Source organism: Pleurodeles waltl, chromosome 5 (assembly GCF_031143425.1).
Source record: "Pleurodeles waltl isolate 20211129_DDA chromosome 5, aPleWal1.hap1.20221129, whole genome shotgun sequence".
In the NCBI taxonomy this organism is placed as follows: Eukaryota; Metazoa; Chordata; class Amphibia; order Caudata; family Salamandridae; genus Pleurodeles; species Pleurodeles waltl.
Window position 1 is genome coordinate 1,799,679,494 of NC_090444.1, and position 25,766 is coordinate 1,799,705,259.

At 48.0% G+C, this 25,766-nt stretch overlaps 1 protein-coding gene across 2 annotated transcripts in view; it reads right to left on the reverse strand.

Moving 5' to 3' along the window:
- The window catches only part of LOC138296807 (exportin-5-like), a 1,394,731-nt gene that overhangs the window by 892,248 nt on the left and 476,717 nt on the right, over positions 1 to 25,766 (reverse strand). For both annotated transcript variants that reach the window (XM_069236253.1, XM_069236252.1), the window contains exon 17: positions 19,724 to 19,813. In XM_069236253.1, coding sequence (XP_069092354.1) covers positions 19,724 to 19,813 — 90 coding nt within the window. The remainder of the gene's footprint in view (positions 1 to 19,723; positions 19,814 to 25,766) is intronic.

Consider the following 25,766-nt stretch of genomic DNA (forward strand, 5'->3'; position numbering starts at 1 on the left):
AATTACATTCTCATGGACAGTCAATGCTTTGTAGTGGGCATTACAGCTGAGGGTATGTGAGTGATAGCAGCAGTAAAAGTGCTCCTATTAGCTCTCACACTGTAAACTACAAAGTTTGAAATTTTATATAAACAATTTACATTACATGAATTTACTTTATTTACCACTTATTGTGTGAGAGCTACATGTTTCTCTGTTGCATGTGCGCAAAACAGAATATTAAATTATGTTTATGCTGTTGCTGGTGAATGTTCTACGTGTCTCTGCAAGATATCTATCAGGTATGTTTGCTAACTTACTCCTAGAGATCCCAGAAGAATTAAAGGCTGAGGTGACCCTCCTGGGTTCAAGCTAGGGTGACCATCCGTCTGACATTGTCATAGACTGTCCATAATTTAGCACTTATGTACGTTGTCCATGATAGATGACTTAACAGGCAGCATTTGTCTGTAATTTTAGCCTTTCAGATAAAGAACAAAAGTTAATTCAGCCAATTTAGATTCCCCAGCTGGAGTGGAAGGGAGGATGTTTCCTGTGCTGTGGTCCCAAGGAAGGGGCAGACAGATAAGAAACAAGCCTTCTTGCCAGGGTGTCTGCTTCCGAAAGAAATGCAAAAGTGTGCAACTGGTAAACCTGCAAATGGAAAGGGGGCTTGTGTGCAGATCTAGGCATTAATTGATGCAGTCATGTGAAGCTACCTGATGGCACAGATATTTTCTTTTTGAGAGCTACCACAAGGGTGTTCCAAGCTCTGCTGTGGAGTGCACACTTTCAACGTACATTTCTAAAACATGCATATTATTTAAAATTATACGTTAGACACACTTTTTATCTTTAACCCAAATTTATGTGTGCATTGTGTGACAGCCTATATCATACTGTGTGTAATGCATGTTTAAAATAATTACCAGTGCCACTAGCAGTAGAAGGTCACATTATGTGTCAGGGTTGACTAAATGATGCTGCAAGAAAAGGCAAATTATGCGGCATGATGTGGCACACTGTCTGATAGTATTACTTCATTATTAGGAAATTCTTTGCACTTGCTAGCACTGTCTGGCATAGGTTGCACCTCAGCTTAACACCCAAACACAGCAATAGAAAGGTGAGTGTCCAACCTCTGCATAGCACCTTTCACTACATGGCAACACCAGTCACTGCAATTTTAGTACCTTTTGAATAGTTTAAGCTAGAAGCATGTTTGTTAAAATCTGCAGATTAGGTAGCAGATAATGGATTATGTGGCAGACCCGCAAATATGTGAACAACACAGCCACACAATTGCATAGGTCCAGTAGCCCTGATAATGATTTACATATTCACAGTGCTTTCAGAGACCCTGTAGCACTAAAAATACACAAGTCGCTTTCCCTGATGCACACCAAACAGGATTCAATCCTAAGTGCCTTTGATTGCACACATAGGCATCTCTAGTGATCACATTAACCAACAGATGTTTTATAACATAAAACAGTGCATTTCTCACTGATTAGTTCAACTTTCATTTAATATTTTGTTTCCATTTATGGTGTGTGCTATTTTATATATAGTTTCTTTATGGTGAAAGATCAACAATTTGGTTCAGAATATTTTGTTCTTTTGAGCCTCACCTTTAATTTTGCCTCTACACTCAATGACCCTGTCCCACAGCAGTATCCATAAGTTTTTTAATGCACCTCGAGCTCTCCCTTGAATAGCTATGTAATGTGTGAAAAAGCCAGTGATATTGGCATATGGTGGCCCGCTTTCTCTTACTTTCATGGTGTACCTTTTTATTTTTTAGCTATTCTTTTGGACGAACCTGTGATATGTATTCTTTACCTCAGTGTACTATTCGTTCTAAAGAATTGTACAAAAACAATGTCTTCAGGTATAAAGAAATGGCTCCCTGTTGCAGTTACCCCCCACTTTTTGCCCGATACTGATGCTGACTTGACTGAGAAGTGTGCTGGGATCCTGCTAACCAGGCCCCAGCACCAGTGTTCTTTCACCTAAAATTTACCATTGTTTCCACAATTGCCACAACCCTGGCACCCAGGTAAGTCCCTTGTAAAAGGTACCAGTGGTACCAAGGGCTCTGTGACTAGGGAAGGTCTCTAAGGGCTGCAGCATGTCTTATGCCACCCTAGGGACCCCTCACTCAGCACAGACACTGCTTGCCAGCTTGTGTGTACTGGTGGAGAGAAAATGACTAAGTCGACATGGCACTCCCCTCAGGGTGCCATGCCAACCTCACACTGCCTATGGCATAGGTAAGTCACCCCTCTAACAGGCCTTACAGCCCTAAGGCAGGGTGCACTATACAACAGGTGAGGGCATAGGTGCATGAGCACTATGCCCCTACAGTGTCTAAGCAAAACCTTAGACATTGTAAGTGCAGGGTAGCCATAAGAATATATGGTCTGGGAGTCTGTCAAAAACGAACTCCACAGCTCCATAATGGCTATACTGAATACTGGGAAGTTTGGTATTAAACTTCTCAGAATAATAAACCCACACTGATGCCAGTGTTGGATTTATTGAAAAATGCACACATAGGGCATCTTAGAGATACCCCCTGTATTTTACCCAATTGTTCAGTGCAGGACTGACTGGTCTGTGCCAGCCTGCTGCTGAGAGACGAGTTTCTGACCCCATGCGGTGAGAGCCTTTGTGCTCTCTGACGACAGAAACAAAAGCCTACTCTGGGGGGAGGTGCTTCACACCTCCCCCCTGCAGGAACTGTAACACCTAGCATTGAGCCTCAAAGGCTCAGGCTTCGTGTTACAATGCCCCAGGGCCCTCCAGCTAGTGGAGATGCCCGCCCCCTGGACACAGCCCCCACTTTTGGCGGCAAGTCCAGGAGAGATAATGAGAAAAACAAGGAGGAGTCACTGGCCAGTCAGGACAGCCCCTAAGGTGTCCTGAGCTGAGGTGACTCTGACTTTTAGAAATCCTCCATCTTGTAGGAGGAGGATTCCCCCAATAGGGATAGGAATGTGACCCCCTCCCCTTGGGAGGAGGCACAAAGAGGGTGTACCCACCCTCAAGGACAGTAGTCATTGGCTACTGCCCTCCCAGACCTAAACACACCCCTAAATTCAGTATTTAGGGGCTCCCCAGAACCTAGGAAACTAGATTCCTGAAACTACAAGAAGAAGAGGACTGCTGAGCTGAAAGACCCCTGCAGAAGAAGAAAAGAAGACACCAACTGCTTTGGCCCCAGACCTACCGGCCTGTCTCCTGCCTTCCAAAGAAACCTGCTCCAGCGACGCTTTCCCCAGGACCAGCGACCCCTGAATCCTCAGAGGACTGCCCTGCTTCAAGAAAGACAAGAAACTCCCGAGGACAGCGGCACTGCTCCAAAAAGACTGCTACTTTGTTACAGAGGAGCAGATTTAAAGACCCCTGCAAATCCCCGCAAGAAGCGTGAGACTTGCAACACTGCACCAGGCGACCCCGACTCGACTGGTGGAGAACCAACACCTCAGGGAGGACCCTCCAGCGACTCCAAGACCGTGAGTAACCAAAGTTGTCCCCCCTGAGCTCCCACAGCGACGCCTGCAGAGGGAATCCCGAGGCTCCCCCTGACCGCGACTGCCTGACTCTAAGATCCCGACGACTGGAAAAGACCCTGCACCCGCAGCCCCCAGCACCTGAAGGAACGGAACTTCTGTGCAGGAGTGACCCCCAGGAGGCCCTCTCCCTTGCCCAGGTGGTGGCTACCCCGAGGAGCGCCCCCCTCCCCCCTTGCCTGCCTGCACCGCTGAAGAGACCCCTTGGTCTCCCATTGAAACCTACAGAGAACCCGATGCTTGTTTGCACGCTGCACCTGGCCGCCCCCGCGCTGCTGAGGGTGTACTTTTTGTGTGGACTTGTGTCCCCCCCCGATGCCCTACAAAACCCCCCTGGTCTGCCCTCCGAAGACGCGGGTACTTACCTGCTGGCAGACTGGAACCGGGGCACCCCCTTCTCTCTATTGAAGCCTATGTGTTTTGGGCACCTCTTTGACCTCTGCTCCTGACCGGCCCTGAGCTGCTGGTGTGGTAACTTTGGGGTTGCTCTGAACCCCCAACAGTGGGCTACCTTGGACTCAAAACTGAGACCTGTAAGTGATTTACTTACCTGCTAAAAATAACAATACTTTACCTCCCCCAGGAACTGTGAAAATTGCACTGTGTCCACTTTTAAAACAGCTATTTGTGTTTTATGTGACAAGTATGTATGCTACTGTAATTATTCAACGTTCCTAAAGTACTTACCTGCAATACCTTTCAAATGAGATATTACATGTAGAATTTGAACCTGTGGTTCTTAAAATAAACTAAGAAAAGATATTTTTCTATACAAAAACCTATTGGCTGGAATTGTCTCCGAGTGTGTGTTCCTCATTTATTGCCTGTGTGTATGTACAACAAATGCTTAACAACACTACTTTGATAAGCCTACTGCTCGACCACACTACCACAAAATAGAGCATTAGTATTATCTCTTTTTGCCACTATCTTACCTCTAAGGGGAACCCTTGGACTCTGTGCATGCTATTCCTTACTTTGAAATAGCACATACAGAGCCAACTTCCTACATCAGATTTTAAAGTGGATTGAGAAAAATAAATTAACCTGGTTAGTGGCCTAAGTGCACTATGTGAGATTAGAAAGACTGGGTTCAATTCCAGGATTTCCTGCATGACTATATTGTGTGGTGTAAGTCAAATCAATTTGGTTCATGTCTTTAACTTACTTTAAGAGCAGAGCTATGAACCGTGTGGTGCTTAAGGCAAAAGAGTTCTAGTGGGGGAATCATGAGAGTATGTCGGAGATAGATAGGTGTCCTTAGACTACTGCCTTGTGTAGTTGCCTAGATGTGGCAAAAAAAAACACTAGCACATGGGAACCAGGAGTGTAAGTGTTGGGGATGGTTTATATGGGAAGAGCTATCATCCTTGGTGCAGCCTTTAAAGCGCTCCATCAAAATATCCCACTATCTATGCAATAAAATATTTTCTCAGACCTGATCATTCCTGTAGGAAAATGGCTCCCTGTTGCAGTTACCCCCACTTTTTGCCTGATATTGATGCTGACTTGACTAAAAAGTGTGCTGGGACCCTGCTAACCAGGCCCCAGCATTAGTGTTCTTTCACTAAAAATCTATTGTTGTTTCCACAATTGGTACACCCCTGGCACACAGATAAGTCCCTTGTAAAAGGTACCAGTGGTACCAAGGGACCTGTGACCAGGGAAGGTCCCTAAGGGCTGCAGCATGTATTGTGGCGCCCTAAGGGACCCCTCACCTAACACATGCACACTGCCATTGCAGATTGTGTGTGTCAGTGGGGAGAAAAAGGCAAAGTCGACATGGCATCCCCCTCAGGATGCCAGGCACACAAAATACTGCCTGTGGCATAGGTAAGTCACCCCTCTAGCAGGCTTTAAAGCCCTAAGGCAGGGTGCACTATACCACAGATGAGGGCCATAGCTGCATGAGCAATATGCCCCTACAGTGTCTAAGTCTATACTTAGACATTGTAAGTACAGTGTGGCCAAATTAAGTATATGGTCTGGGAGTTTGTCAGAACAAACTCCACAGTTCTATAATGGCTACACTGAACACTGGGAAGTTTGGTATCAAACTACTCTGAATAATAAACCCACACTGATGCCAGTGCTGGATTTATTAAAAAATGAGTATCTCAGAGATGCCCCCTGTATTTTACCCAATCCTTCAGTGCAGGACTGACTGGTCTGTACCAGCCTGCCACTGAGACAAGTTTCGGACCCCATGGGGTGAGAGCCTTTGTGCTCTCTGAGGCCACACACAAATCCTACACTGGGTGGAGGTGAACACACATCCCCCTGCAGGATCTGGAACACCTAGCAGTGAGCCTCAAAGGCTCAGTGTAGTAAGTTGGCTCTGTATATAGTATCTCAAAGTGAGAGATAGTGTGCACAGACTCCAAGGGTTCCCTTTAGAGGCTGATGGTGACAAAAGTAGATAATACCAATGCTCTATTTTGTGGTAGTGTGGTCGAGCAGTAGGCTTACCAGAGGGTAGTGTTAAGCATTTGTTGTACACACACAGGCAATAAATGAGGAACACACCCTCAAAGACAATTCCAGGCCAATAGGTTTTTATATGGAAAGATATATGTTCTTAACTGTGGTCAGGGGGATCCTCTGGATCCTCTCTGCAGGCGTCGCCGGAGTCGCCTGGGAGTCCTCTCTGCAGTGTTTGTTGTCCTGAACTCGAGCAGGGGGTGTCAGGTGCAGAGTGTGAAGACTCACGCTTCTGGCGGGAAGTGAGAGTCTCTTTAAAGTTGTTTCTTTGTTCCAATTTTGTTGCTGTTTCTGGACAGAGGCGCTGTCCTCGGGAGGTTCTTAGTCCTTTAGGTGCAGGTCAGTCCTCTGAGTCCTCAGAAGTCGCTCGTCCCGCTGGATGCGTCGCTGTGCAGGTTCTTGGAGTCTGGAGACAGACCGGTGGGGCTGGGGCCAAATCAGTTGTCGTCTCCATCGTCTCTGCGGGGATTTCAGGTCAGCAGTCCTCCTTCTTGTTGTAGATTGCAGGAATCTGATTGCCTGGGTTCAGGGTTGCCCCTAAATATTGAATTTAGGGGTGTGTTTAGGTCTGGGGGGTCAGTAGCCAATGGTTACTGTCCTGGAGGGTGGCTACACCCTCTTTGTGCCTCCTCCCTGTGGGGAGGGAGCACATCCCTAATCCTATTGAGGGGGATCCTCCACTAGCTGAAGTGCCTTGGTGCACTGTAAAATGAAGCATGAGCCTTTGAGACTCACTGCTAGGTGTTACAGTTCCTGCAGGGGGGGAGGTGTGAAGCACCTCCACCCAGTGCAGGCTTTGTTTCTGGCCTCAGAGAGCACAAAGGCTCTCACCCCATGGGGTCAGAAAATCGTCTCAGTGGCAGGCTGCACAGACCAGTCAGTCCTGCACTGAAGGATTGGGTAAAAATACATGGGGCATCTCTAAGATGCCCTCTGTGTGCATTTTGCAATAAGTTCAGCACTGGCATCAGTGTGGGTTTACTATTCTAAGACGTTTGATACCAAACTTCCCAGTATTCAGTGTAGCCATTATGGAGCTGCGGAGTTCGTTCTGACAAACTCCCAGACCATATACTTAATATGGCCACACTGTACTTACAATGTCTAAGAATGGACTTAGGGCAGAGTGCTCATGCAGCTATGCCCTCACCTGTGGTATAGTGCACCCTTCCTTAGGGCTTTAAGGCCTGCTAGAGGGCTGACTTACATATGCCACAGGCAGTATTTTGTGTGCATGGCATCCTGAGGGGAATGCCATATCGAATTTACCGGCCTGTCTCCCGACTCAAAGAACCTGCACAGTGACGCATCCAGCGGGACCAGCGACCTCCGAGGACTCAGAGGACTGATGCACCTAAAGGACCAAGAAACTCCAGAGGACAGCGGCTCTGTCCAGGAACAACAAAACAAGCAACTTTAAAGAGACTCCAACTTCCCGGCAGAAGCTTGAGTCCTCACACAGTGCACCGACGCCCCCGGCTCGAGTTCAGGGCAACAAACACTGCAGAGAGGACTCCCAGGCTACTCCAACGATGTGGAAACCCTGAGCTGACCTCCCTCCACCCCCGAGTGACACTTGCAGAGAGGATCCAGAGGCTCCCCCCTTACCGCGACTGCCTGGTAACAATGCCTGGTAACAATGCCTGGACCAAGCACTGCACCCGCAGCCCCCAGGACCGAAAGGAACCACCTACCAGTGCAGGAGTGACTAGCAGGCGGCCCTCATCATAGCCCAGTCGGTGGCTGGCCCAAGAAGCCCCCTTGTGCCCTGCCTGCATCACCAGAGTGACCCCAGGGTACCGCCATTGCTTTCAATACAAAACTTGACGCCTACTTTGTCTACTGCACGCTGCCGCCCCTGTGCCGCTAAGGGTGTGTTTTGTGTGCTTGTGCCCCCCCCTCCCAGTGCTCTACAAAACTCCCCTGGTCTGCTCCCCGAGGACGCAGGTACTTACCTGCTAGCAGACTGGAACCGGAGCACCCCTGTTCTCCATAGGTGCCTATGTGTTTTGGGCCCTCCTTTGACCTCTGCACCTGACCAGCCCTGTGTTGCTGGTGCTGTGGCTTTGGGGTTGCCTTGAACCCCCAACGGTGGGCTGCTCATGCCCAGGAGACTGACGGCGTAAGTGCTATACTTACCTGAGAAATAGTAACCAAAACCTACCTCCCCCAGGAACAGTTGATTTTTGCAGTGTTCACTTTTAAAATAGCTATTCGCCATTTTAACCAAAACTGTGTGTACTACTGTTTTAAATCAAAGTTCTCTACTTACCTGTGTGAAGTACCTTGCATTTTATGTGCATACCTCAAATTTGAATGTTGTGGTTATAAAATAAAGAAAATATATTTTTCTATATAAAAACCTATTGGCCTGGAGTTAAGTCTTTGAGTGTGTATTCCTCATTTATTGCTGGTGTCTGTACAGCTAATGCTTAACACTACCCTCCGATAAGCCTACTGCTCGACCACACTACCTCAAAATATAGCATTAGTATTATCTAATTTTTCCACTATCAACCTCCAAGGTCAACTCTTGGACTCTGTGCACACTATCTCTCACTTTGAGATAGTTTATACAGAGACAACTTTCTACAATTCCCCTCTCTGTAACAGGGTGCTGATAGATCGAAACCAAGAGAGCAACACCTTGGTTCAACTTACAATAGTGGGAGGGAGTGAACCCTTCCAGTACCGTGAGATATTGCGCTTTGCTATAAGGTGGGACAGATTTTTTGTTCAACTTGTTTGAACTACCAGAAGGTCACTTACCTATCTGTTTCCCAGCTGTTTGCTATGGGTTTGAAAATGTTTAGAAACATAATCAAAGTTTTGATGTTACTTTTTCTCCAAGAAAGACTGGATACATTTAGGTAAGGGTGATGGCCTTGACACCATGCTCAAGGGCATTAATTTACTATTGAAGGATAGAATGTGGCAATTGAAGAAAGCATACGTAGAGGGCATCACAAAAAGACCATAGCGAATAAATAGTGCTATGTAGAAAATAGTAAATAAATGCACTGATTAAGTAGTGTCATATGGCCTCTCCTTGAATGTGTCCATAAAAATGACCTTTTGTCCAGGCTTTTTGTCCTGAATATTTTTTTTTTTTTTACACACTTGTCCAGAATTTGCCTCCATGCTAGGTGGTCACCCTAGTTCAAGCCAGTAACACTAGTGGGGGCCCACTAATGTCAGCAGCAAGTGTATAACGCACGTCATTGGCCAAGTTTAGAGTAGCCACACTTAAAGTACATGAGCCATGTGCAGTGAAGAACAACAGAGGTATAAAAGAAGGTGTGCTGTTTGAGATATGTGCTCCACTCAAAGTGAAATAATGTTTTGGCAAACCTATTCAAACGCTTTCAAACACTGTCCAGCACATTTGATATCACCCAAGTACACAAAGCAATAATAAAGACAACAATGTAAAATATCTGTGCATCCGTCCATTGACAGTCCACCCACCCATCCTCCATCCTTTGTTTCCACCTGTCGATCAGTCTACTTTTTTTTATGTCTCTTTGTTTCTATATGGGTCTGTCTGTTGATCCATGGATCGATGTGCCAGCCTGGGTATCTCCCTACCTGGTTGTATGTTTGCCTATATGTTGGGCTCTGCTGCTTTCTCTTTCTGCTTCTTTCTTACTCTCCTGTGGCCTTTCTCGCTCTTTCATCCATTTGTCAGTGCATCTGACTGACTGGCGTCCGTACTTCTGAATGTCTGAGGTTGTCTTTCATTTAGAGGGGTTTTCTAGTTAAAGATTGTAGGAAAGTGCCACTGTAAGCATGGTTAACGCCCCCCCTTACACACTTTGTGCCTAGTGTTGATGGCAACTTTGATTGAAAGTGTGCTGGAACCCTGCTAACCAGGCCCCAGCACCAGTGATCTTTCCTTAAAGCTGTACCTTTGCTTCCACAATTGGCACAGCCTTGATACACAGTTAAGTCCTTAGTCAAAGATACCCATGGTACCAAGGGCCCTGTGGCCAGGGAAGGCCTCGAAGGGCAGCAGGATATATTATGCCACCCTAGGAGACCCCTCACCCAGCACATGCACACTACCTGGCAGCTTGTGTGTGCTGGTGTGGAGAAAAAGACTAAGTCGACATAGCACTCCCCTCAGATTGCAATGCCCACAAACGACTGCCTTGGGCATAGGTAAGTCACCCTTCTAGCAGGCCTTACAGCCCAAAGGCAGGGTGCACTATACAACAGGTGAGGGAATAGCTGCATGAGAAATATGCCCCTACAGTGTCTAAGTCCAGTGCAGGGTATCCATATTGAGTATATGGTCTGGGAGTTTGTAATTACGAACTCCACAGCACCATAATTGCTTCACTGAATACTGGGAAGTTTGGTATCAAACCTCTAAGCACAATAAACCCACACTGATGCCAGTGTGGGATTTATGGAAAAATGCATACAGAGGGCATCTTAGAGATGCCTCCTGTATGTTAGCCCAACTGCTAGTGTAGGACTGACTAGTCTGTGCCAGCCTGCCACTTTCAGACATGTTTCTGACCACATGGGGTGAGTGCCTTTGTCCCCTTTGTGGTCATAAAGCCTGTCCTGGGTGGAGGTGCTTCACAGCTCCCCCTGCAGGAACTGTAACACCTGGCGGTGAGCCTCAAATGCTCAAGCCTCAGGTTACAGTGCCCCAGGGCACTCCAGCTGGTGGAGATGGCAGCCCCCCGGACAAAACTTTTGGCGGCAACTCAGGTGGAAAAATTAGGGAAAACTGGGTGGAGTGACCACCCCAGCCAGTACCACCCCTAAGGTGTGCAGAGTTGGGGTGACCCCCTCCCTGCAGAATCCTCCATCTTGATTTGGAGGACAGGGATCAATAGGGATAGGAATGTGCCCCTCCCACCCCAAAGGGAGTTGGCACAAGGAGGGTGTAGCCACCCTCAGGAACAGTAGCCATCGGCTACTGCCCTTTGACTCCTAACAGACCCCTAAATCTAGGATTTAAGGGCCTCCCTGAACCCAGCTCACCAGATTCCTGGCAAACTACAAGAAGAAGAAGGACTACTAAGATGAAAACCACAGCAGATAAGAAGGAAGAGGACAACTGCTTTGGCCCCAGCACTACAGGCTTGTTTCATGCTTCAAAGAACCTGGACAAAGGCCAGCGACACGTCCAGCGGGCCCATCGACCTCTGACAACTCCAGAGGACTGCCCTGCACCAAAAAGGAGCAAGAACTCCTGAGGACAGCGGCTCTGTCTAAAAGAAACCTACAGCTAAGGACTCCCACCTCACTCTAGATGTGTGAGTCCTGACCCCTGTGCACCCAACGCACACAGCCCGTGTCCAGGTGACCACCTGGCAAAAAAAGGGTCCCCAGGAGATTGGGAGCAAGAGCCCAACCTGGGTTGACCCCTCCAAACCTCCACGACGACGCCTGCAGAGGGAATCCAGTGAACCCCCCTGACCGCAAGCTCCGGACGAAGATATCTGACACCTAAAGGACACACTGCACCCACAGCCACCAGGCCTTGGAGAACCTGACCCCCGGTGCAGCATCGACCAGCAGGCGGTCCTCTTCCCTGTCCAGCCAGTGGTTTGCTCAAGAAGCCCCCCTGGACCTCGACTGCAGCCGCAAAGTGACCCCGGGGTCCCCTCGGAGTTGCATTGAAAACCCTGACGTCCTATTTGCACCCTGTACCCGGCTGCCCTAGTGCTGCTGAGGGTGCATGTCTGGTGCCTACTTGGGGCCCCTCCAGTGCTCTCCTAAACCCCCCTGGTCTGCCCTCCGAGTCGCGGGTACTTACCTGCTGGCTGACCGTAGGAGCCAACGTTAATTTGGTTCCTCTTTGACCTCTGCACCCGACTGGCCCCATGTTGCTGGTGGTGGGTGTTTGGGGTTAACCTGAACCCCTAATGACGGACTACCTAAAACCCGGAGATAGGAACTGTAAGTTGAATACTTACCTGTACAACTGTACTATCTTTTAATCCCCCAGGAACTGTTGAAAATTGCAGTGTCCACTTTAAAAATAGCTTTCTGCCATTTTAAAGAAAACTGTATACACTGTTGATTCTATTCAAAGTTCTGATGATATACATGTAAAGTACCTTTCATTTTATGTACTTAACTGCAAAGTGAATCTTGTGTTTTTAGAAATAAATTAACAAAACATATTTTTCAATATGAAATCCTCTTGGTCCGGAGTTAAGTCACTGAGTGTGTGTTTCTTCTATTGCTAGTGTGTGTACAACAAATGCCTAACACTACCCTCGGATGAGCCTAACTGTTCAACCACACTACCAAAAATAGACATTTTTATTCTCTATATTTGCCTCTCTCAAGCCTCTGGGAAACCCCTGGACTCTGTGCACACTGTATCTCATTTTGATATAGTATATACAGAGCCAGCTTCCTACATTGGTGGGTCAGCGGTGGGGTCTACGACTGCATTTGCTGCACTACTAAGCCAATACCTGATAACACAACTAAATTCCTAAGTTGCCTTTAGGAAACTCATTTTTTAATTTGAATATTTTTTCGAAATTTTTAAAAGTCCTTCTAGGGCCTTGGTTACGTCCCTTTAGCATAACTTTTTAAGTTTAAAAGTTTTTGTAAAGTTAGGATTTAGTTACCAGAAATAATTTTTAGTTTCTAAAAAGTAATCCGAACTTTAGTAGCATGATGAGTTGCTCAGAGGAAATAGTGATGGAACTCAACTTCATTCCTTACCTCCATATAGGGATGGCAGAGTTAAGGTCTCTCTGTTAGCTGAAGAAGATTATAACTGGTTCCAACCTTACCAAGGTCAAGGTCCAGGAGCTCTTGGCAGAGTACACCAGAGACCACCCTGCTGAAGAAGAACTCCACTCAGAAGGGGAAGATGTTAGATATGAGGTGGATGATCTCCCCCTCCTCACCTAACTAGGGAGAACAGGGTCCCCAGACCCCTGTCTCTAAGAATAGTACTCACTGGATTTGGATCTTCCACAGGGGAGTCCTGTTCCTCTGGGAACATTGAGGGCAGCCTCAATGAAGAGGACATCCTTTTAGCAAGGATGGCCAAAAGGTTAGCTTTGGGGCAACAACTCCTAGCTATAGAAAGGGAGAGAGAAGAAATGGGCTTAACACCCATTAATAGTGGCAGCAACATAAATAGGGTCAGGGAGAATACTGATATCCTAAAAATCTCCAAAGGGATTGTTTCAAAATATAAAGATGGTTATGATATCACCAAGTGGTTCATAGCTCTTGAGAGGGCTTGTGCAACCAGAAAGTTAAACGGATCTCACTGGGGAGCTCTCCATTGGGAAATGTTCCATTTTAAGTGTAGGGATGACTCCTCACACTCTCTGGTAAAGATGCAGAATCCTATGACCTCATGAAGGCTACCCTGATTGAGGGCTTTGGATTCTCAACTGAGTATAGAATTAGGTTCAGGGGGACTCACAAAACCTCGAGCCATACCTGGGTTGATTTTGTTAACTACTCAGTGAAAACACTAGATGGTTGGATAACTGGCAGAGGAGTGCATGACTATGATGGGCTTTATAATGTGTTTATGAAGGAACATCTGTTAAGTAACTGCTTTAATGACAAGTTGCATCAGCATCTGATAGACCTAGGTCCAATTTCTCCCCAAGAATTGGGAAAGAAGGCAGCCCATGGGTGAAGACTAGGGTGACCAGGACGTCCACAGGGGGTGACCAAAAGAAAGGGGTCACAAAGTCTCCCCAGGCGAAGGGTGGTGAGCCACCTAAGGACAAAAACAAAGTCATCTCAAGGGCCCCAAAAAACTGCTCAGGAGGGTGGGACCCGATCCTCTTCACAGTCCACAAATGGGTAAAAACTTTGATCCCAAGAAGGCCTTGTGTCACAACTGTAGACAACATGGACACCAAACTGGAGACATGGCCTGTCCCCAGAAAAATCCCACTAGTACTACTCCATTTAGTACTGGAATAGCGAGTCACCAGTTGGGATCAACAGTGTGCCCAGAGCAAATCAGGGTTCACACTGAAGCTACTTTAGTCTCTGAGGGTGGGATGGAAATAGCCACACAGCTGCCTGGCCGCCTAACATGCAAAAATACAGGCAGCAGCTCTTGATAAATGGGACAAAGGTAGAAGCCCTGAGGGATACAGGTGCCAGTGTCACCATGGAGACAGAGAAGGACAGTATTTGGCTGGACAAACATATCCCGTTAACAATGCTGACAATGTGACTAAAGTCCTTCCCATGGCTATGGTGACTTTAGAATGGGGAGGAGTTACTGGCCGTAAACAGGTGGAGTTCTCTTCTGCAATCCCAGTAGAATGTTTACTAGGGAATGATTTGGAGTCCTCAGCATGGGCTGAGGTATAACTCAAAGCCCATGCCGCCATGCTAGGTATCCCTGAACTGGTGTGTGTGAAAAGAAGGGCACAGAGCAGAGCATAAAAGAAGTGTTGGAGCCTAGAATAAGGGCCCAATCTTCCAAGAGAAAAGGTAAGAGGACTGGGGGACCAGCCTCTGAACAGCAAAAGAAGGAAGATCTATTTTCTCAGGAAGCTGTCTTATACCCTCAGGGAACTGAGTCCATGGAGCCAGAGCCTTATCAGGTAAAGCTCTTGGGCCCAGGGGGGCCCAGAAGGGAACAGCTGTGCCAGGGACAAAAGACTTATCCCACTCTTGAAGGCCTGAGACAGCAAGCTACTGAACAGGAGAAGGGAGATGTCAGTGGCTCCCATTGGGTCTATTGGGAGGATGGACTCCTTTACACTTAGGCCAGAGATCCAAAACCTAGTGCTGCTAGGAAAGTGGTAGTGGCACAGGAGTTCAGAGAATGTATCCTCACATTGGCCCATGACATCCCCCTAGCTGGGCATTTGGGACAGACCAAGACATGGGACCGCCTTGTGAACCATTTCTATTGGCCCAACATGTCCCAGAAGGTTAAGGAGTTTTGTGGCTCCTGTGTCACCTGTTAAGCCAGTGGTAAGACAGGTGGCCATCCAAAGGCCCCCTCATTCCACTTCCAAATGGTGAGGGTACCCTTTGAGATGGTTGGTGTGGGCATTGTAGGTCCACTTGAACCTCAGGGAAACAATACATACTGGGCGTAGTGGATAATGCTACCAGATACCCAGAGGAAATTCCACTTGGGTCAACCACTGCCCCTGCAGTACCCAAGGCCCCAATTGGTATTTTTACCAGAGTGGATTTCCCTAAGGAGGTGGTTTCTGACAATGGGACAAACTTCATGTCAGCTTACCTGAAACACATGTGGAATGAGTGTAGGGTGACTTACAAGTTCACCGCACCATACCATCCACAAACCAATGAACTTGTTGAGAGATTCAACAAGACATTGAAGGGCATGATCGTGGGGCTCCCTGAAAAACTCAAAATGAGATAGGATGTCCTCCTGCCATGCTTGTTTTTCGTCTACAGAGAGGTGCCTCAGAAGGGAGTAGGGTTTTCCCTCTTTGAACTTCTGATTGGCCAACCTGTAAGGGGACCACTGGCACTTGTTAAAGAAGGCGGGGAGGAAGCTCTCAATGTGCCTAGACAAGAAGTGGTGGACTAGGTGCTTGGCCTCCGCTCCAGGATGGATGAGTACATGGAAAAGGCATCCAAAAACCTTGAAGCCAGCCAACAACTCCAGAAGTTGTGGTATGACTAAAAGGCTGCAATGGCTGAATTCCAGCCAGGGCAGAAAGTCTGGGTTCTGTCTGTCCAGGGTACTTCAGGACAGAAGGAGTGGCTCTTACCCAGTCCAAAAGAAAAAGAGTCAGGTCACTTACTCAGTGGACCTGGGCACCAGCAGGACACCCAAGAGGGTGGATCCATGTTAACCGCCTGAAACTCTACAATGATAGGGCAGACAACCATGCTTATCGTTACCAATGAGGATCCTCTACCTGACCTCCTCTCAACTGACCCTAAGGATGGATCAGAAGATGGAGTTCTCTATTGAGACACCCTCTCTGCCCAACAGCAAGCTGACTGCAGGCAAGTCCTACACCAGTATGCTGAGCTCTTCTCTTTGACCCCTTATCAGACACACCTGTGTACCCATGATGTGGACACAGGAGACAGTTTACCTGTCAAGAACAAGATCTACAGACAAACTGACCAAGTCAAAGAGAGCACCACAGTAGGAATCCACAAGATGCGGGAGGTAGGGGTAACAGAACACTATGACAGTCCTGGGCTAGCCCAATGGTCTTGGTCCCCAAACCTCATACCAAAGATGGCATGAGAGAAATTAGGTTCTGTGTGGATTAAAGAGGACTCAATTCTGTCACTAAGACAGATGCACACCCCATACCCAGTGCAGATCAATTAATTGACATGTTCGGTGCAGCCAAATTCCTAAGTACGTTTGACTTAACTGCAGGATACTGGCAAATTAGGATGGCACCTGAAGCCAAAGAAAAAACAGCATTCTCTTCACCGATTGGGCATTATCAGTTCACTGTTATGCCCTTTGGCTTAAAAAATGCCACCGCCCAAAGGTTGGTGAATCAAGTCTTTGCTGGTTTGGAGTCCTTCAGTGCAGCATATCTAGATAATATTGCTGTCTTTAGATCCAGCTGGCAGGGTCACCTGGTCCACCTGGGGAAGGTTTTACAGGCCTTGCAAACAGCAGGCCTAAGGCAGGGCACAGCTGTATACTTGGGCCACCTTGTGGGTGGAAGCCAAGTGCAACCTTTAGAACCCAACATCCAGACAATTCTGAACTGGGAAGCTCCAAAAACCCAGACTTAAGTCAGGGCATTCCTTGGCTTGACTTGGTACTATAGGAGGTTTGTGAAGGGATAGGAGTCCATTGTGACTCCCCTCACTGAACTGACTTCCAAGATGAGGCCAAAGAAGATAAACTGGATCCTTGACTGGCAAAAGGCCTTTTACAGTTCCTATCTCCGGGTTTTAGGTAGTCCCTTTTTGGGGGTTCAAGCTAACCCCAAACACCCACCACCAGTAACACAGGGCCAGTTGAGTGCAGAGGTAAAAGAGGAACCAAATTAATGTTGGTTCCTATGGAGACAGGGGTGTACTCGGATCTTGGTCAGCCAGCAGGTACATACCTGCAACTTGGAGGGCAGACCAGGGGGGATTGAAAGAGCACTGGAGGGGCTCCAAGTAGGCAACACACACAAACTCAGCTGCACAGGGGCGGCCAGGTGCAGGGTGAAAACAGGATGTCGGGTTTTCAATGTAGCTCAATGGGAGACCCCGGGGGTCACTCCAGTGCTGCAGGCAGTGTTGTTGGGGGGGGGGGGGGGAATTAGGTATGGGGAAGGAATTGGGGGGTTTGTGCCTCAGGCACACCACTGGTCAGATAGGGCAGAGGGCCGCCTGCTGGTCAATGTTGCACCGGAGGTCAGGTTCTCAAAGGCCTGGGGGCTTTGGGTGCAGTGTGTCATTTAGGCGTGGATATCTTTGTCTGGAGCTCACGGTCAGGGGGGTCCTCTGGTTTCTCTCTGCGGGTGTTGTTGTAGGGGCTTGGAGGGGTCAATCCAGGGTGGGCTCTTGTTCCCAATCGCCTGGGGACCATTTCTTGCTGGGTGGACCACCTGGACACGGGCTGTAGGTGTCGGGTACACAGGGTTCAGGACTCACGCTTCCAGAGTGAGGTGAGAGTCCTTGGTAGAAAGTTTATTTGGGACAGAAGCGCAGTCCTCGAAGTTCTTGGTCCTTTTGGGTGCAGGGCAATCCTCTGGAGTTGGCAATGGTCCCTGTCCTACAAACCAAGATAGATGATTCTGCAGGGAGGGGGTCACCTCAGCTATGGACACCTTAGCGGTGGTCCTGGCTGGAGTGGTCACTATTCCCTGTTTTCCTCATTTTCCCCCGGACTTGCCGACAAAAGCGGGGCTGAGTTCGGGGGGCGGGCATCTCCACTAGCTGGAGTGCCCTAGGGACACTGTAATCCGAGGCTTGAGTCTTTGAGGCTCACCACCAGGTGTTACAGTCCCTGCACGGGGAGGTGTGAAGCACCTCCACCCAGGACAGGCTTTGTTTCTGACCACAGAGTGCACAAAGGCACTGACCCCATGTGGTCAGAATCTCGTCTGAAAGTGGCAAGCTAGCACAGACCGGTCGGTCTTACACTACTAGGTGGGCTAACATACAGGGGGCATCTCTAAGATGCCCTCTGTGTGCATTTTGCAATAAATCCTGCACTGCAACAAAGGTACAGTTTTAGGGAAAGAACACTGGTGCTGGGGCATGATTAGTAGGGTCCCAGCACACTTTCAGTCAAAGTTGGCGTCAACACTATGCAAAAAGAGGGGTAGTAACCATGCCAACAGTGGCTCTTTCCTACACTGTAAAACTGTACTATATTTTCTTTCCCCAGGAACTGTTGAAAACTGCACTTTTTGCCATTTTAATGAAAACTGTATACATTGTTGATTCCATTCAAAGTCCTGATTATATCTATGCAAATTACCTTTCATTTTATGTACTTACCTGCAAACGAACTTGTGGTTCTAGAAATAAATTAACAAAACATTTTTCTACATAAAATCCTATTGGTCCGGAGTAAAGTCACTGAGTGTGTTTTTCTTCTATTGCTTGTGTGTGTACAACAAATGCTTAACACCACCCTCTGGTAAGTCTAACTGCTCGACCACACTACCACAAATAGAGCATTAGTATTATCTATTTTTGCCTCTGTCAAGCCTCTGGGGAACCCCTGGACTCTGTGCACACTATATCTCATTTTGATATAGCATATAGAGAGCCAACTTCCCACATCTACTTCCCCGATTACATAGTTCTTGGGTTTGAAACATATATAAAAAGAATTGTTATTTTTCTAAATTGGTCTCAGATTTATTCTTTGGAGTGTGAGTCTCAGTTATTGCCTCTGTGAGTATAACAAATGGTTAGCACTACTCTCTGATAAGGTTAACTGCTCGCCCACACTACCACAAAATAGAGCATTAGCCTTATCTACTTTTGCCTCTGGAAAACCAATTGGACATCCACTGGACTATCTGAACAGAGTACTTCATTTCAGTGCATTATATAGAGAGCCAGCTTCCTACACTTAATCTCATCTGAGCTACAAATGAACTGTCTCAAAAGACACTGATGTATTCTGGCTCACTAGAGGCTCTTGGAAACATCAAGTGTCAATGTCTACTTTTTTCACATTAGAGTGCTGCTTACTTCCACCATATTTTATATACACATTGCAATGAGATTTTAGCGTATATGGGATGTACATAAAAACAAAATGGAAATTGTCTTCCTAGCTAGGTTTCAGCTTAAAAACTAGTACTGCAATATACATAAAAAATGCTGCCCTTATATAGCCCTACCTTACCCGTACGAATAATTTTTCAAAATGAAACATTTCTCAAATCAGAACACACATCACATTTATGAATATCAAGAAAGACGCATGCGGATGAATCACAGTATCATAAAACTTGCATTTGGACCCATCAGATCACTTCTCATTGCAGTGAATACAGTGGGGCTAGGGAACACTTAAACTCCCAAGGTGCAAAAATGTCATGATATAAAAATATTCTTCTACAAGATAGCAATTGCTGGCATCCCCTGACAGCAGGATTTTTTTTTTCAAAGTCACCTGAATGGCACAGTGTTTGTCAAGAAAATGTTGCACTGCAGGAAAATAATATTAAGTATGACCAAATGGTCTACTATAATTAAATAAATAACCACAGAGATGCAAAAAGCTGGTGATTTAAACTTACCAAAATTACTTGTGCACTGTTTCGGCAAATCCGGTTGATAGAGCTGTATGCATTTCTTCTCAAATGTGTCAGAGACGGTTCTTTTGGAACCTGTGCACAGAAAAAAGGTTATCATTTATAATAAGTCACAAACAGTAAGCCTATCAAAATTCAAATAATTGAGTAAAACACACCACAGTAATTCCGGCACCACCGGCCCTAGAATCCTTCATTGCTGCACGTGGGCTGTAATTTATTAGACAGATCAGAAGGGCTGCGGTGCTGCAGAGTCTCAGAAAGCAGCACAAACACATTTGTTCTCTCGTTGCAATCTGGCTGTGTACACAAGAGCATTGGATGTAAAACTAACAACTATGTTTCTACCACTGCTTCCACGAGGGAGGCACACAGGCTGCCACCCTCCACGAAAATCATGCCCATGATGGAGAAGCAAAACTGACTTCCCAGTAAAACCACTCATCGGCCACATGTGCTTGTTTAGAATGTGTAGAGAACAAATCCAAAAATTGGCATTATCCAGGGACACGTTTTTCAAAGAGATTACATGCCTATGAGTGACACTGTTTCATGTTCTTGTTATGCGTCTCTTATACATAGCCAATCAGAGATATAAAACACATTTCGCTGAGAAACAAACATGCCCCTCTTTTAAATTCTACCATCAAAGGAAAAACATAGCGGATAATATTGTCCAAAAACATGTTTTTTTTAAATTTCTTTATTTAATTTAATTTATTTTTTTAACACGTATAGCCCATACAAGTGACAGGCCACAACGTGGACATGGATTATGTACTGGATTAAATAGCAATAAATTGGAAGAAGGACCATTCAGCGATAAATAAATATACGGTATTTAATCCACATCGTAGTATAAAGCAAAAACATGTAAACAAAGATAACAGCTGGCAAGACAGTGACAGGCATTGCATTCGATTCTATACACCCAACACCAGATAATAAAAGCCACAGGGTGGGAAATAATGAACCAGTATTAACACTGCAACCTAGTCCGATTCCTGTGATTCATGCTGTGACAGATAGTCTTGAAATGGTTGCCAGATGTCTCTTGGTCTGGCCGTGGGAGGTGACAGTGTAGCATTTATATCACTATTGGTGTCACAGAAAGTCAGGCTTTTAAGCCATACTAGAACAGCCGGGGTTCGGCAGCTTCCCCAGTGTAAGTTGATTTCATGCTTTGTCAGTAGATACCCCCTGCAGGGCATTAAGATGGTCAATCTCCAGAGCAGTCCCTATCATTAAAGATAGTTAGGAGAAAACGTTGAGCCAAAAACTACCCACATGAGTGCAAGTCCACATCAGGTGTGTGTAGTCTGCCTCCACTCCCGATGTGGCAAAGTGAGGATCTGGTGGGGTCACGTTTAGCCAAGGCACAAGGTATAGTTTATGAACGTTGTAGAAAAGTAGTCTCTTTCTAGTATGGTTACCCCCACTTTTTGCCTGCTTGTCAGTGTGTTTGACTGTGTTCACTGAGATCCTGCTAACCAGGACCCCAGTGGTTATGCTCTCTCCCTTAAAAACTTGGTAACTGTACCTTTTTCACCCCACATTTGGCATACTGGTCCCACAGTGTAAGTCCCTAGTATATGGTACCCAGCGCATTGAGGTGTCAGGGGATCCCCACAGTCTGCGGCATGTATTATGCCACCTAATGGGGAGCCCATGCAAAGTGTTCTGCAGGCCTGCCATTGCAGCCTGCGTGAAAGGGTGCATATACCAGATTTTACTACAGGTCACTGCACCAGGACACTGTAGTCACCACTACGGCAGGCCCTCCTAGCCCAGAGGGCAGGGTGCAAGTACCTGTGTGTACTAGCAGAGGTGCCCCAATGAACTCCAGCTCCATTTTCCTGGACTTTGTGAGTGCAGGGACGCCATTTTACGCGTGTACTGGACATAGATCACTACCTATGTTCACCTACATAATGGTAACCCCAAACCTAGGCATGTTTGGTAGCAACCATGTTAGAATCGTACTCCAATACTGCTGCCTGTATTGGAAGTATGATTCCATGCACTCAGGGGGCTCCTTAGAGTACCCCCAGCATTGCTACCACCAGTCTTCTAGGGGTTTTCTGGGCAGCCCAATCTGCTACCACCCCTCGGACAGGATTCTGCCCTCTTACTGCTTGATCTGATCAAGCTCAGGAAGGCAGAACAAAGAATTTCCTTTGGAAGAGGGAGGTAACACCCTCTCCCTTTGGAAATAGGAGTGACTGAATTGGGAGGAGTAGCCTCCCCAAGCCACTGGTATGCTTTTAAGGGCACATTTGGTGCCTTTCATGCATAAACCAGTCCACGCCAGTTAATGGACCCCCAGTTCCTGCTCTGGTGCAAAACTGGACAATGGAAAGGGAAGAGACCACTCCCCTGTCCATCACCACCACAGGGGTGGTGCTCAGAGCTCATTCAGAGGGTCCTTGGGTTCTGCCATCTTGAATCCAAGGTTGGCAGGGAACTCTGGGAGCATCTGAGTGGCCAAGCCAGGCAGGTGAGGTCAGAGCTCCCTCCTGATAGGTGGTCAGCTGGCTAGGTGACCAAGCCCCCTCTCTGGGCTATTGAGGGTCTTCGTCTAGGGTAGGTCCTCACCTTCGGCTTTCAAGATTTCAGCAGGACTCCTCTGCAACCTCTGCTTCTACTTCTGGCCTCCGGAACTGCGACTGGACCCTCCAGGACCCGGCAATCTGCTTCCAAGTAGAGCAACTCTTCTACAACATTGTTACCAAGGCTCCTGCAACATTTCCACCAGCTGTGCATCCACTGAGGGTGGCGTGTCTTCAGCCTGCACTAGAAGGAAGAAGGAATCTCCCTTGGCGTGAAGGAGTCACTCCCCTGCATCTGCAGGTACCTGCTGCAATGATGGCTGGCTGCATGGATCTTCCTTCATCCTGAGTGGCGTGGATCCTGCATCATGGGTGGTGGTCCGGAGTGGTCCTCTTGGTCCTCTCTATCAGCTGTCTGACTTCAGTGGAGGTAAGCCCTTGCCCTACCATGCAAGACAGTACCACTGTGCACCATGTCTCTAGCATCTGCCAAGGCGTGTTGGCATCTCCTCCAAGGGATCTTCAGACTGTGTGCATTTTCAGCCCCCAGCACACCTTCCTGTGATGCACAGCCCTCTGTGTGGTGCTCCTGCGGCGTGGGACCCTTCTTCTGTTGTGCTGCGTGGGCCCTTCTGCAAATTCTGTCTCCCCGTCCTTTGGGTCTCCTGTGGGTGCAGCCTCTGCTGCTGTGCGCTCTCTGTGTCGCTGAGAGTCCTCTGACTCCCCCTCCTGGATTGAGTCCTCCTTGGCCTTGGAGACCCCCGGCAGCATCACTTTCCGCCAACCACGATATCTGCCTGTACCAAGGGTTGTTGGTGGAATTCCTGCACTGACACCAGACTGTAATTCTTCTTCCAGCGTGGGACGTCGTCTGCATCCCTCAGGAACTCTTCTCTGGCTCCAGGGCTGCAGTGCTGACCTTCTTCACTTCACTGCAGACCAACTCCTGCAGCTACTGCTGGGTGGGTAGCAGATCCTACTCCCCCTGGACTCCACTGTGACTTTTGGACTTGGTCCCCCTCTGTAAGGAAATGCCTCCTTGGCATGGTTACCCTGTGACTTTTTGCCTTTGCTGATGCTAAGTTTTGATTTGAAAGTGTGCTGAGGCCTGCTAATCAGGCCCCAGCACCAGTGTTCTTTCCCTAACCTGTACTTTTGTTTCCACAATTGGCACACCCTGGCATCCAGGTAGGTCCCTTGTAACTGGTACCAAGGGCCCTGATGCCAGGGAAGGTCTCCAAGGGCTACAGCATATCTTATGCCACCCTGGGGACCCCTCACTCAGCACAGACACACTGCTTGCCAGCTTATGTGTGCTAGTGGGGATAAAAAGACTAAGTCGACATGGCACTCCCCTCAGCGTGCCATGCCAACCTCACACTGCCTATGAAGTATGGATAAGTCACCCCTCTAGCAGGCCTTACAGCCCTAAGGCAGGGTGCACTATACCATAGGTGAGGGCATAAGTGCATGAGCACTATGCCCCTACAGTGTCTAAGCAAAACCTTAGACATTGTAAGTGCAGGGTAGCCATAAGAGTATATGGTCTGGGAGTCTGTCAAAAACGAACTCCACGGCACCATGATGGCTACACTGAAAACTGGGAAGTTTGGTATCAAACTTCTCACCACAATAAATGCACACTGATGACAGTGTGCATTTTATTGTAACATACACCCCAGAGGGCACCTTAGAGGTGCCCCCCTGAAACCTTAACCGACTATCTGTGTAGGCTGACTGGTTTTAGCAGCCTGCCACACTCCAGACATGTTGCTGGCCACATGGGGAAAGTGCCTTTGTCACTCTGTGGCCAGGAACAAAGCCTGTACTGGGTGGAGGTGCTTCACACCTCCCCCTGCAGGAACTGTAACACCTCAAAGGCTCACCCCCTTTGTTACAGCACCCCAGGGCGCTCCAGCTAGTGGAGTTGCCTGCCCCCTCCGGCCACGGCCCCATTTTTGGCGGCAAGGAGGAGTCACTGGCCAGTCAGGACAGCCCCTAAGGTGTCCTGAGCTGAGGTGACTAACTTTGACTAACTTTTAGAAATCCTCCATCTTGCGAATGGAGGATTCCCCCAATAGGATTAGGGATGTGCCCCCCTCCCCTCAGGGAGGAGGCACAAAGAGGGTGTACCCTCCCTCAGGGCTAGTAGCCATTGGCTACTACCCCCCCCCAGACCTAAACACACCCCTAAATCGAGTATTTAGGGGCTCCCCAGAACCTAGGAACTCAGATTCCTGCAACCTAAGAAGAGGAGGACTAAGCTGAAAAACCCTGCAGAGAAGACGGAGACACCAACTGCTTTGGCCCCAGCTCTACCGGCCTGTCTCCCTACTTCTAAAGACACTGCTCCAGCGACGCTCTCCCCAGGGACCAGCGACCTCTGAAGCCTCAGAGGACTGCCCTGCATCTAGAAGGACCAAGAACTCCCGAGGACAATGGCTCTGTTCACCCAAGACTGCGTCTTTGCTACAAAGAAGCAACTTTGAAATAACTTGTGTTTCCCGCCGGAAGCGTGAGACTTGACACTCTGCACCCGACGCCCCCGGTTCGACTTGTGGAGAACAATCACTTCAGGGAGGACTCCCCGGCGACTGCGAGACCGTGAGTAGCCAGAGTTGCCCCCACAGCGATACCTGCAGAGGGAATCCCGAGGCTCCCCCTGACCGCAACTGCCTGCTTCTAAGATCCGACGCCTGGTAAAGACTCTGCACCCGCAGCCCCCAGGGCCTGAAGGATCCGACCTCCAGTGCAGGAGCAACCCCCAGGTGGCCCTCTCCCTTGCCCAGGTGGTGGCTACCCCGAGGAGCCCCCCCCCTTGCCTGCATCGCTGAAGAGACCCCTTGGTCTCCCATTGAAACCTATTGAAAACCCGACGCATGTTTGCACACTGCACCCGGCCGCCCCTGTGCTGCTGAGGGTGTACTTTCTGTGTGGACTTGTGTCCCCCCCGGTGCCCTACAACACCCTCCTGGTCTGCCCTCCGAAGAGGCGGGTACTTACCTGCTGGCAGACTGGAACCAGGGCACCCCCTTCTCCATTGAAGCCTATGCGTTTTGGGCACCACTTTGACCTCTGCACCTGACCGGCCCGAGCTGCTGGTGTGGTAACTTTGGGGTTGCTCTGAACCCCCAACGGTGGGCTACCTTGGACCCAAACTTGAACCTTGTAGGTGGTTTACTTACCTGTAAAAACTAAATAACACTTACCTCCCCCAGGAACTGTTGAAAATTGCACTATCTTACCTCTAAGGGGAACCCTTGGACTCTGTGCATGCTATTTCTTACTTTGAAATAGTACATACAGAGCCAACTTCCTACACCCTCTCCCCACAGGTCTTCCTTGACAGGAATCCACTGTTGGTTTCTTGCAGTCTTGTCGGGGTGTCTTCTTTTCTTCACTTCCTTCGTTTGGGGTGCTTTGTGGAAATTCTAGTGATTTACTCCTGCTTTCCTGGTTGCGGGGGTATTATGTTACTT